The sequence below is a fragment of the Antedon mediterranea genome, chromosome 10, assembly GCF_964355755.1.
Source record: "Antedon mediterranea chromosome 10, ecAntMedi1.1, whole genome shotgun sequence".
Taxonomy (NCBI): domain Eukaryota; kingdom Metazoa; phylum Echinodermata; class Crinoidea; order Comatulida; family Antedonidae; genus Antedon; species Antedon mediterranea.
In genome coordinates, this window is record NC_092679.1 from 12,765,133 (window position 1) to 12,777,378 (window position 12,246).

The 12,246-nt window shown below is 33.8% G+C and overlaps 1 protein-coding gene across 1 annotated transcript in view; it reads left to right on the plus strand.

Annotated features, from left to right (window-relative positions):
* The first annotated feature begins 9,603 nt into the window (after positions 1 to 9,603).
* LOC140061239 (fibrinogen-like protein A) overlaps positions 9,604 to 12,246 on the plus strand; it is a 29,476-nt gene continuing 26,833 nt past the window's right edge. Inside the window, exons 1-5 of the mRNA XM_072107749.1 lie at positions 9,604 to 9,824; positions 10,313 to 10,438; positions 10,765 to 10,816; positions 10,925 to 11,175; positions 11,877 to 12,056. Of these exons, the coding sequence (XP_071963850.1) occupies positions 9,659 to 9,824; positions 10,313 to 10,438; positions 10,765 to 10,816; positions 10,925 to 11,175; positions 11,877 to 12,056 (775 nt within the window). The 5' untranslated portion in view covers positions 9,604 to 9,658. The remainder of the gene's footprint in view (positions 9,825 to 10,312; positions 10,439 to 10,764; positions 10,817 to 10,924; positions 11,176 to 11,876; positions 12,057 to 12,246) is intronic.

The following is a 12,246-nucleotide window of genomic DNA, read 5'->3' on the forward strand; positions in this document are numbered from 1 at the left end:
TAGGCCTCCTATACTAGCCTACTAGGCTAGGCCCGACAAACAAGTACTAGGCCTATCCCAATTAAGTGGACCACCATCTGTAGGCCTAGGCTAGCTTTGGAATTAGGCATAAATTCTCTTTTTTTTAGTGTGACTTTATTTTATATGATAGGCCAAATTAAAAAAAAAAACATTTTAACATTTTAATGTATTGGATCTACACAATAATTCCAACTTCTAAACTGCAACAAAAATGATCTACAGTGAAACTCTTCTTTTACATGCCCTTTGGTTGGAATGTGTTTAAAAACTAAATGTTTGTAACTAAAAATGTTATCATACTGTACACATAATTATAACTAATAACAGTAGTTCAGCTGCTTAACAGGAAAATGCTATAAATTAAAATTTGTAGTCATTAACTTAAGAAAAACCAGTGAAAAACACTTTAAATATGTTTAATTATTTTTCTTTGATTTAAAATAATTATTGAAAAGCTTCAACACACTAGTTTTAAAATGTTAAATATTTTTACAGAGCAAATTTTAAACACAAAATGAGGCCTATAATGATTCCAAAGTAAATACTGCCCAGTACATAGGAAATATCACACTTATTTATTATTAACATTTTTACATGTGAACAGAAAGTCTGTTTCTAGTACCACTGAAAATTAAACAAAACATTGATATTGACATTGATAATGTATCAACATTGAAAGTGTATGTGTTGCATTTACAAATTGTTTTGCTTTATTAAATAGATATACAAGAATGACACCAGAAAGATTGAATCAACTTGTGTCCTTAATTCAGCCCCATCTGAAAGAGAGAAATTACAGTACAGTGTACCACAGTTTCAGAGTTTAAAAATATGTTTATAGTTTTATAGTACTCAACTTTTTAGATTTATTTAAAGGTTTAATTTCCTGTATCATATATATTGTGTGACACAGTGTATGCAAAGAAAGTTACTGTATATCACTTAAGGTAATCAGTAAACGTGTTTGTGTTTGCTTTTTAAAAATGTATTTAGTTAATAAGTAAGTAATTATAGTATTTAGTTAGGTTTGATTGTCGGTATTATATATTCTGTATGCCATGGTGTATGCATCTATTGTTTTTGAGAATTTATATAAATGGCCTAATCCATAAAATAGTATTGTGCAGAATGTATTTGTAAATAAATTTATTTAACAAGTATATTTACTGTATGCTTCTTATTATTAAGTGTGGAGGGATATTGAATGGCAATATTATTTAATAACTATATTATTATTACTATTATTATCATTATTATTAATTGTTATTAAATATCTTACCTTCTGTATTTAATATTACATCTACTGCATCAGAGTCTAATAGCATGCTTCTTATAACAAAAACATTGATTAGAAAAACTCAGATGGAGCAAATAGTGCCGGTTTAAATTGTTTAAAAACATCGAATCATTTCTCCTAATAAAAGAATAGTTAATGAACTTAATTACCGGAAGGAGAATATGTCAATAAAATAAAGAAAAGTGTGAATAGAAAGAACTTGAATAATTGTACGTTTTTAATATAGGGCTAATTTTTATCCTTTTTTGGTAAAGAGGTGTTGTAAAAAAGCTGCTTTATGGCAAGCCAAGTCCGCCAAAAGTCCTCAATCCATACCATTCAACAACAATACATTCATGTAAACAATCAACGTGAACCTACATCATTCACCGTCCAGCCACACCATTTGTTATCATTTCATTCAATTCATTGTCAAGTAAAACCATTCATTGTCAAGCCATGCATTGTCATGTGAAATCATTCATTGTCAAACCAACCCATTCATCGTGAAGTCACATCGGTCGCCGTCAAGTCAAACGATTCATCAAAAAATCATTCATCGTGAAGTCAGATCGTTCATCGTGAAACCAAACCCTTCACCATGAAGTCAAATTGTTCATCGCCAGACCAATCACCTTGAAGCCAAACCAATCATCATGAATCTATTTGTTTCATGACCAAGCCAAACCGTTCGTCTTCAAGTCATTCATCGTTACGTCATTCATCATTAAGTCGTTCGTCCACGAGTCATTCGTCTCAAAGTCGTTCGCCTTCAAGTCGTTCGTCCTAAAGTCATTCGTCTTCAAGTCGTTCGTCCTTAAGTTGTTCATCTTCAAGTCGTTCGTCCTCAAGTCATTCATCATTAAGTCAGTCATCAGTAAGTCAGTCATCATTAAGTCATTCATCATTAAGTCGTTCGTCCTCAAGTCAGTCATCATTAAGTCATTCATCCTCAAGTCGTTCATTCTCAAGTCGTTCGTCCTAAAGTCATTCATCATTAAGTCATTCATCATTAAATCATTCGTCATTAAGTCGTTCGTCCTCAAGTTGTTCGTCCTCAAGTCATTCATCATTAAGTCGTTCATCATTAAGTCATTCATCATTAAGTCGTTCGTCCTCAAGTCGTTCGTCCTCAAGTCATTCATTATTAAGTCATTCATCATTAAGTCGTTCGTCCTCAAGTCGTTCGTTCTCAAGTCGTTCATCATTAAGTCGTTCATCATTAAGTCATTCATAATTAAGTCGTTCGTCCTAAAGTTGTTCATCATCAAGTCGTTGGTCTTCAAGTTGTTCATCATAAAGTAGTTTGTCCTCAAGTTGTTCATCATCAAGTCGTTCGTCTTTAAGTCATTCGTCTTCAAGTCGTTCGGCCTAAAGTTGTTCATCATCAAGTCGTTCGTCTTCAAGTCGTCCGCCCTCAAGTCATTCATCATAAAGTCGTTTGTCCTCAAGTTGTTCATCATAAAGTCGTTTGTCCCCAAGTCGTTCATCGTCATGCACCAATGATTGCACTACCGATTTGAAGATTTGGACGATTCCATTATTGATAAGGTAGCGAAAATAATCGTACTGCATTTATTTTTATGTAACTCATTGATGTATGTAGCTCTTCACAAAATAATAACAATAATAACTTAAAGCCAGGATCTCAATTTAAGCTACAAAATCGATGAAACACAGAATTTCAATACAAAATGCTTGTATTATAGCACAATTGCTTACTTTTAAAACTCAATACTGTACTAACTCCACGTCAGATCTGACTCATCTATCCAATTTTACAGTATTCCTAGATAACACAGGCTATAAAACTTTCTTATTCCCCACCACAAAACCCACAAAATGGACCATTTGTTATGGAAATCTAGATAAAGGAGGTACAGTCTTAATTAATTAAGATATTAATTAATCAACATTGCGCCTATGTGCAATTTTTTTTCGCGACCCAAACAATGTATTATTGATAAAAAGTTTCACCATCGAAGAAGATTTTACGACCCATCAATTTTTTGTTGACCCAAACAATGGGTCGCGACCCATAGGTTGCGGAACGGCGCCATAGACCACCACTGTGGATTTCATTTTCATTATATATAGAGACTCTTCACTCTCAGCGTAGGAGAAAAGAAAAATATCTCCCCTAATAATATTCCATAGAGATAAATGCAACTTTATATCAAAAGACATGGACTTTAAATTTATACAATAAAGGTTTTGTGATAGTCAAGATGTACCTGCATAAATCCTTATTGTGCGTTTTTGCAAATAAATATTACTAATTTGTGTTACAGTACAGCTAATAATTACTGCTTCGTTCCCACGCGTAACCTTTCGTAGCCCATGCGTGGGGCATTGTTGAACCTACGATGTATTGTCTTGTCTTCAGGACTTTTCTAGGGAATATGTTAGTTGTATGTTAAAGTGTTATAATGATGGTAAAATATGTTGAGAAAGATAAATACTTTAATTTACTCATACAACAACATAGAAACAATATTAGAAATGCTATTCGTTGAGGCTGTCGACATAAGATAATTTAATACTAAAGAAATTTAGTTTTATTTTTACATGTTTAATTAAATTCTTATCAATTTTAATTGTTAGGGATTTATAAAGTATATTGTTTTAAAATGACAATTAACTTGAACCATGTCGTGTACATATTATTTTCCAATTCATTATTGATAATTTTTGTTGTTATTTTTTGTATTTGAAACAAAAGGAGAAATTGAGATCATTATTAATAAAAGCATTTTGTATTGGAATTCTGTGTTTCATCGATTTTGTAGTTAAAACTGAAAACCTGGGCTTAAGTTATTATTATTTTTTTAAGAGCTACATGCATCAATGAGTTACATAAAAATAAATGCAGTACGATTATTTTCGCTACCCTATCAATAATGGAATCTTCAATCGGTAAACAAAGTCGGTAGTGCAATCATTGGTGCATGACGATGAACGACTTGGGGACAAACGACTTGGGGGCAACCGACTTGATGATGAACAACTTTAGGACGAATGACTTAATGATAAACGACCTTATGATGAATGACTTGAGGGCGATCGACTTGAAGGCGATCGACTTGAGGGTGAACGACTTGATGATGAACGACTTGGAGATAAACAACTTCAAGACGAACGAATTAAGTCTGTATTGCAATCATTATGACGATGAACGACTTGGGGACAAACGACTTGACAATGAACAACTTTAGGACAAATGACTTGAGGACAAACGACCTTGATAAATGACTTGAGGGCGAACGACTTGAAGACGAACGACTTGATGATGAACAACTTGAGGACAAATGACTTGACGATGAACAACTTTAGGACGAACGACTTGGGGACGAACGACTTGATGGTGAACAACTTGAAGACAAACGACTTTATGATGAACAACTTGACGACCAACGACTTGATGATGAACAACTTTAGGACGAACGACTTAATGATGAATGACTTGAGGACGAACGACTTCATGATGAATGATTTAATGATGAACGACTTAATGATGAATGACTTTAGGACGAACGACTTAATGATGAATGACGTAACGATAAATGACTTGAGTACGAACGACTTAATGATGAATGACTTAATGATGACTGACTTAATGATGAACGACTTGAGGACGAACGACTTGAAGACGAACGACTTAAGGACGAACGACTTGAAGACGAATGACTTGAGGACGAACGACTAGAAGTCGAACGACTTTGAGACGAACGACTCGAGGACAAACGACTTAATGATGAATGACGTAACGACGAATGACTTGAAGACGAACGAGTTGGCTTGGTCATGAAACAAATAGATTCATGATGATTGGTTTGGCTTCACGGTGATTGGTCTGGCGATGAACAATTTGACTTCGTGGTGAAGGGTTTGGTTTCGCGATGAACGATCTGGCTTCACGATGAATGATTTTTCGATGAATCGTTTGACTTGACGGTGACCGATGTGACTTCACGATGAATGGGTTGGTTTGACGATGAATGATTTCACATGACTATGCATGGCTTGACAATGACTGGTTTTACTTGACAATGAATTGAATGAAATGATAACAAATGGTGTGGCTGGACGGTGAATGATGTAGATTCACGTTGATTGTTTACATGAATGTATTGTTGTTGAATGGTATGGATTGAGGAGTTTTGGCGGATTTGGCTTGCCATACTGCTTTTATTAATGAAATTCGTATTTTCGTATCTATTAAAAATAGGCCTATCCTTTTCCATTGTATATCTTGCGCTTACGACTCTTACGCTTACGTAAAGTTGACTCCAAGTCAACTTTACGTAAGAATCGTTAATAACGCAACGCAAGTGATCACAAGCAATAAAATCCCGGTTTCCTGTAAATTCGCGATAAATCGACGTATCAGACGGAGATTCGATACCACCAAAATATTGTCGTAAGCGGTTTCCTGTCAAATGTTGGTTTCTTACGTAAAATCGACGTAACAATCGTAACTGACGTTAGAAAAACTGACTCTTACGTCGACAGCAAACCAGCCTTAAGACACAACTCCCGGCTTATATATCAGACAGGTAGTTTGGTGACTGTGAAGGTAGAAAAGAATGCTAGGAAGAAGTTTCCAACTGTCTCTGCTGGTGACTCTGGCACTCAGCTATGCTGAAGAACAGGATGCCCGGTGTTGGTGAGACAAAAGGAACGGGTATGGCATTCTTATGGCATATTTATACATATATCCTATTGAGTTGTTAAGGGATAAGACTTAAAGTTACTTAGTTCATATTTGTGTCAATATAAGATCATCTCTTATTGTTTGTAAAATTTACATGTTCCACAATAGTTTTCATCCTGAAAGATGTGACCTTATTACCTCCACCAAGGAGGTTAGTCGATCGTGTTTGTCTGTTTTTTTTACTAAAAAGTTATTGCCAGATCTTTACCAAATTGAAAACACAGATAGATATGTGGTCAAGGACCACTCCATTAAATTGTTGAGGCAATCTGGACCAGGATCCCAATTCTGGACCACTTTTTAGTATTATTTTCAGACCTGCTAATGTTAAAAGATACTAGTGGAACAATTTTAAAAATCTAGCTATAGGTAATGATTTTAGTGCAAGAAGTAAACTGAAATTGCATTTTCTCAAGAATTACTTCATTTTTGTACAACAGGCAAGATCGAGTTATAATTTGTGATTTGTAATTTTTAAACATAATTTGATTTAACTAGAGGGTGAGCTAGCTCCCCCTCTAGGAAGTGTAGACGATGGTTCTCGGAATGATAATGACTCGGGTAAAAAGTTTTAGAAGGAAATTCTGACCTGGACGTTTTCGGTCGGTTACCATTATTGAAATGCTTTTTTTGATATTTGTTAAACTAAACCTACTCACTAACCTGTTTCACAGTGTCTTAGATGATAAATAGCGTTTTACGTATAGTGTTTATTGTAGATATGAAAAGTGGTAAAAAAGAATAACAAATGCTTGATAAATTGTAGATAACAGTCCGATGAAATCTACTAAAAATAGTATAATTGTGTTATAAATATAATACAATTACAATATTGTGGTGTTCCAGGCGTTTATTCAAATAAATACCATCCTAATTGGTATAATTAATACATTATTCCACGACACAGTGAGCCGTTTTGGCCTAAGAAGGAAGACGTTTTAGACGGCTTGCAACATGGGCAGAAGTATCCCAGGGTCCTAACGGGACACAGATAGCGCACAGTATACATAAAGTCCTGGCAGCTTACTCAACAACTCGGCTATCAGGCTTTCATTCGATTTCAAACAAAAGCTCTTATCATCAGTTCTCTCGATGTAATTTTATATACTTATTTCCCACAATATACTCCTATGTTTTATGAATATATTGAATTTGATCTTTATGTACTACTATACCTTCACAGGCGCGGTCCGAAAATAAACAAAAAACCAAAATTGCTATCGCCACCAAGCACCAATGGCCAACTTAGTTGAAACCAACCATGCAGGGAAGTTGCAAGGTGATTGACACACCTTACCGTGAACCCGGAAATTATTTCTACCGCGCATAGAGTTAAAATTTACCGATTGAAATCACAAATTTTATTATAAAACCCTTTATAATATCTTCCTAAGATAGAAATATGGAACAATATCGTAATAGTGAAAACTACTGTTATCAAATTTACATTTCACGGTACATCTGAGATAGATCAGGTAGGTATCCAAGGCAGAGATTTGTACCGAAGTTTTTCCATTGTGCTCGCCTATGTCAGAATTAACCATAATTTATAAATAGATGTACAGGATTTTTGATACAAGTAGTTTTTAAAAACCAATTTCTTAAAACTTGCTTGTTTCTGGCATTTTGTTTAATATTAAAAGAGACAACCAAAGACTGGCACTAGAACAGTCCTAAAGGGTATTTTCAGACTCAACAGAAATGACAGTTTACATCGTAAAGTTGTTTTTTGTTATTTTTATTTATATAATCTTACCTTCAAATATACTGATTTGTGTTTTTACTACTTTAAAATAATTTCAAACATAATTATTACACAGACAATTCTCTGATTAATTTATGAAAATATTGGCAACACCAAGTGTACTTTTCTTTAAAATTGAAAAAATGAAAATATGTATTTAACGTTTAGCTATTTTGCTGTCATAATTAACCTAGGTATAATTTTGGCCTGCCCGCTAATCATAGCCTTTTCATTGGTTACGGCTAAAATCACTGAGAAATCACTGGATTAGCATTAATAAATCTACCCCCACCCCCTTGCTAGGTTTAGTGATGATCGGCGAGATCAGCCACCTAGCGCTAATCCGCGGTTCAGACACAAACATATGTATGCCACTTACATAACGCTACCTTAACGTTGCGAGTCTCAATAATTAACTAAAGGTCAATTGAATAACTGGTTATTGATGTCCAACAGCCAGGTGGGTGATTTCCTTATTTTAAGAATGTCTTTGGGCCTGTTTCTGCTGCAACTGCTCAAAATACGGTATAAAACGTGGTATAAAACACAGTATTTTTTATACCGTATTTTTTAGTACCCAGTTTCTGCTAACAATACTTCTTGGGTGGTCGTGTTAAATTTCATCCTTTTTACCCACATTGCCATTCATTTATTAAATCGATAATTAAAAGTCGCAATAAAGGTTTTAAAGTTTTACGCCACACTTTAACAGCCTAGCCCTATTAGTGATAGAGATGTTGTGAGAGCACAGAAAACATCGTAATGAAGACAAGTAATTCGTTCTCTCCCCGAGTTATTGTCTTTTGCAATGTTGTACTGCTTTCGCAGGCTCTTCAGCTTTGAGTTTATACTTGCTCGTACTCCTGCTTTATTTTTTTAGAAATGTCTTTATAAATGTGGTTGCCGCTTTTATTATCTTTTAGTTGGCCGGACATTTTAGCTTCCCCTCCCCCTTCCTCCCCTCCCCCACACAGATTTATATAGTAAATACTGTGACGTCTTCGCTCCACATTTTCGCCGAATATAGGCTATCTATACACGTGTGTAAAACAGCTGACAGCGACAGAAAATAAAAACACGATGTTGACCTCATGTCCCAGGTAAAACAAAATAAGGAATTTTTTATTGGCAGCAGAAAAGGGTAAAAAAAATACGGTATAAATTTGTAAATACCGTATTTTATCCACAAATTTTGTGGGGAAAATACGGTATACAAAATACGGTATTTTTTTTATGAGCACAGTTTCTGCTGCCAAAAAAAATATGGTATAAATACGGTATTCAAAAAATACTGTATAAAATACGGTATTTTCTTGGCAGCAGAAACAGGGCCTTTCTGTTGCCAAGAAATTTTTGGTATTCCCACAAAATATTAAACAGTGTAAATAACTAGATTCCAGTTACTTATTGCCTCCCCTCTTCCATTGTGTACATTTATTTGTTTCCTGTATAAACCTCCAAATTTGAAATTCTAAGAAAGAGTAACAATAATTATCATCTGTCAATCATGGAAATTTATATGTTGCTTTATGGCCACCAAATATGGTCACATGGACATGGGTTGATTGGAATATTCGATTCAATATATATAAGGTATTTTTTATATTTTAATAAAGAAAAATGTTATCAAAAAAATATTTAAAAAACTAATGGAACAAATGAAAATGTATTTAAAATTCATTTTAAGTATTAATATTTAGAAATTATTATTATGATGAAAAAGAAACAGTAAAATGCTAAAATGAGAATTTTGAGATACTCTAAACTGCAATCGCCCATTCCAAAATGATTATATACATACACATGACTTTGGAGCTACAATTCATAATTTTGTTAGTGTTCTGATGAGACACAACTACTAGCTTAACTATATCAACCTGACATAGTTTGTAAAGGCAGAAAGATGCTGGCAAGATGGTTCTTTGTGTCACTGATGGTGGCTTTAACCCTCTCAGACAGCTGTGTTGTAGAAACTGAAGAACAGGATGGTGTTTCTAACATACTTGTTGTTATTAAAAAAGAATGTGGTGATGAAGGAAGTGATTTTCAAGACACTCAAGTATTAAAAGGTAGTTATTTTAATTGTTGTGATGTTATGTGAACAAAATGCTTTGTATTTATGATGGCATTTTAGATTGCCATAATTGCATGCATATTGAATTGTAGGCAAGGTAGAAGAGTGAATTAAGCATCATACACTATGCCTATTTTTGCAACGTCTGAGTACATGATGTAGCTTACTTTTTTAAAAGCTTTGCCACATTAGAATGGGCAATGGGGGTATCATTCTTGCAAATAGGCTTATAGGCCATTTCACAGAGCTGTTCACATCTGGCAATCATTTTTTGAAAGTGCATGATTAAACTAATTGATTAATATATTTATGATTGTCAAATGTTATGTTTTTTTTACGACCTGTACTCCTATTGTAGTCTCACACGTTAGGAATTAGTTTTGGGAACAAGTTGACATGGGAGCAAGTGGAAATGAGACTTTGGATTGAGTTTACTGTAAATTTTTAATTACAATTTATTTACTTATGTACATCTCTTTTAAGATTATCCACGAGATTGCACTGACTTACTTGAACGCAACAGTGAAGCAACAAGTGGTGCTTACATGATCAATATTCGTGATGGAGGTAAACCATTCAGAGTTTACTGCGATATGGACACTGATGGAAGTATTAAAACCAAAATATTATAATACCCGTAATATTTTTCCATAATTATATGAGCATTAAAACACAGTGCCTTTAATTTTCAAAATTCACTAAGAAACTAGAGAAAATCATTGTGCACATGCGCATGTTTCTTTGCATGTGCAGATTGATTTTCTGTAGTTTACAGATTAATTCGTTATTTACTATATGAACATATGAACACATAACTAGACTATGAAATTTAGGAAGTTAAAAACTCCGCTGGACTGGAGGAACTGAACAATGATATAAGAAAGTCTAGTTTGAACAGAAGAAACAATTTAGCAACACATTTCTTTTACCTGTAGTAATAGTAAATGTATATCTTGATCTTCCAAAATTCTTACAAAACGTCAACTTGTAGGTATACTCTACAAATTTACTCGACGAAATTCAACCATTATGAATATGACTTTGTCACAGATCTAAAACTCACTAATTAATTATATTTGTAAAGGTTTTTCAAAGACGAGAAGATGGATCCATGAATTTCTATAGAAATTGGCCAACATACAAGGCAGGATTTGGGAATGTTAATAGTGAGCATTGGCTTGGTAATGATAACATTCATCGCCTTACATCTGATGGTCAGTTTGAATTAAGAGTGGACATGTCCACTTTTGAAGGAGAATCTGCCTATGCTAACTATGGCAACTTTCGAATAGGTGATGAGGAAAGCAACTACAAACTGATATGTGGTAACTACAGTGGTAATGCAGGTAAGGACTTGTTTTCACACCGTTTGGCTCATCTACAATACATTACTATAACAAATTAAATATTGTAATGTCAGTATTATGTCTGTCTGGTAATAGTGTTTCTCTGATACTTCTAAATAATAATATAGCACGACCTACGTTGAAATAAAACTGTCTCACAAAGTCACGTTTCATTTGAGATGACGTCATCATGTTAAAAGTTATTTCACCTATGCTACACTGTATGTACAGTAGTATGTATACAGTATATAGTGTATACCTGTATAGATACTTTAGACACAAAATAGAGAGCACACCAACAAAAAGTATAATTTATATCATGCACTAACTTTCTGTTGAAAAAATGGCATGTTCCACAGAATGTTAAAAATTAAAAATGCAAAAAAATCAATTTCTATGCGTTTCATATCATTTTAAGCATGTATAAATTCGCACGTGCGTACAAATGTTTACGCGCGTGGTGTGCAGTGTTATAAAAATCATTTTTTTGCATGAATAACATTTTTCCAGTGTTTCTAGTAATTTTACTAAATTTGAAACCATATTGACTTAAAATCATAAGCATGTCAAATTAAAGCAGGATTTAATGTAGTAAATTAGGAAGTACTATATACCAAAGTGCACATTATGTCCAATTTACTGAAATTGGCTAGATTGTACTCAAATGATATTCAAATATTATATTATTATCTTTATTTTAGGTGATTCACTGTCATATCATAACAATCACCGGTTTTCAACCTTTGACCAAGATCATGATACAGCAGCCTCATCATGTTCTGTGTCATACAAGGGAGCTTGGTGGTACAGGTATGTTGGATGTCATGTATCAAATCTGAATGGATTGTACCTGGGTGGTACAACTGATCAGTTTGCCACAGGTGTGGTGTGGAAAAATTGGAAAGATTACTACTATTCCTTGAAAACAAGCGAGATGAAAATACGTAGAATTTAATGGTAGCATGATATAGTGAAGTTGATAACTTGAGTTAAACTCAGAGTATAATAATTAATTTGAAAATTAATAAAATTCAAAGACACCTAAGCTTTTAAAAATTTATGTAAAATTAA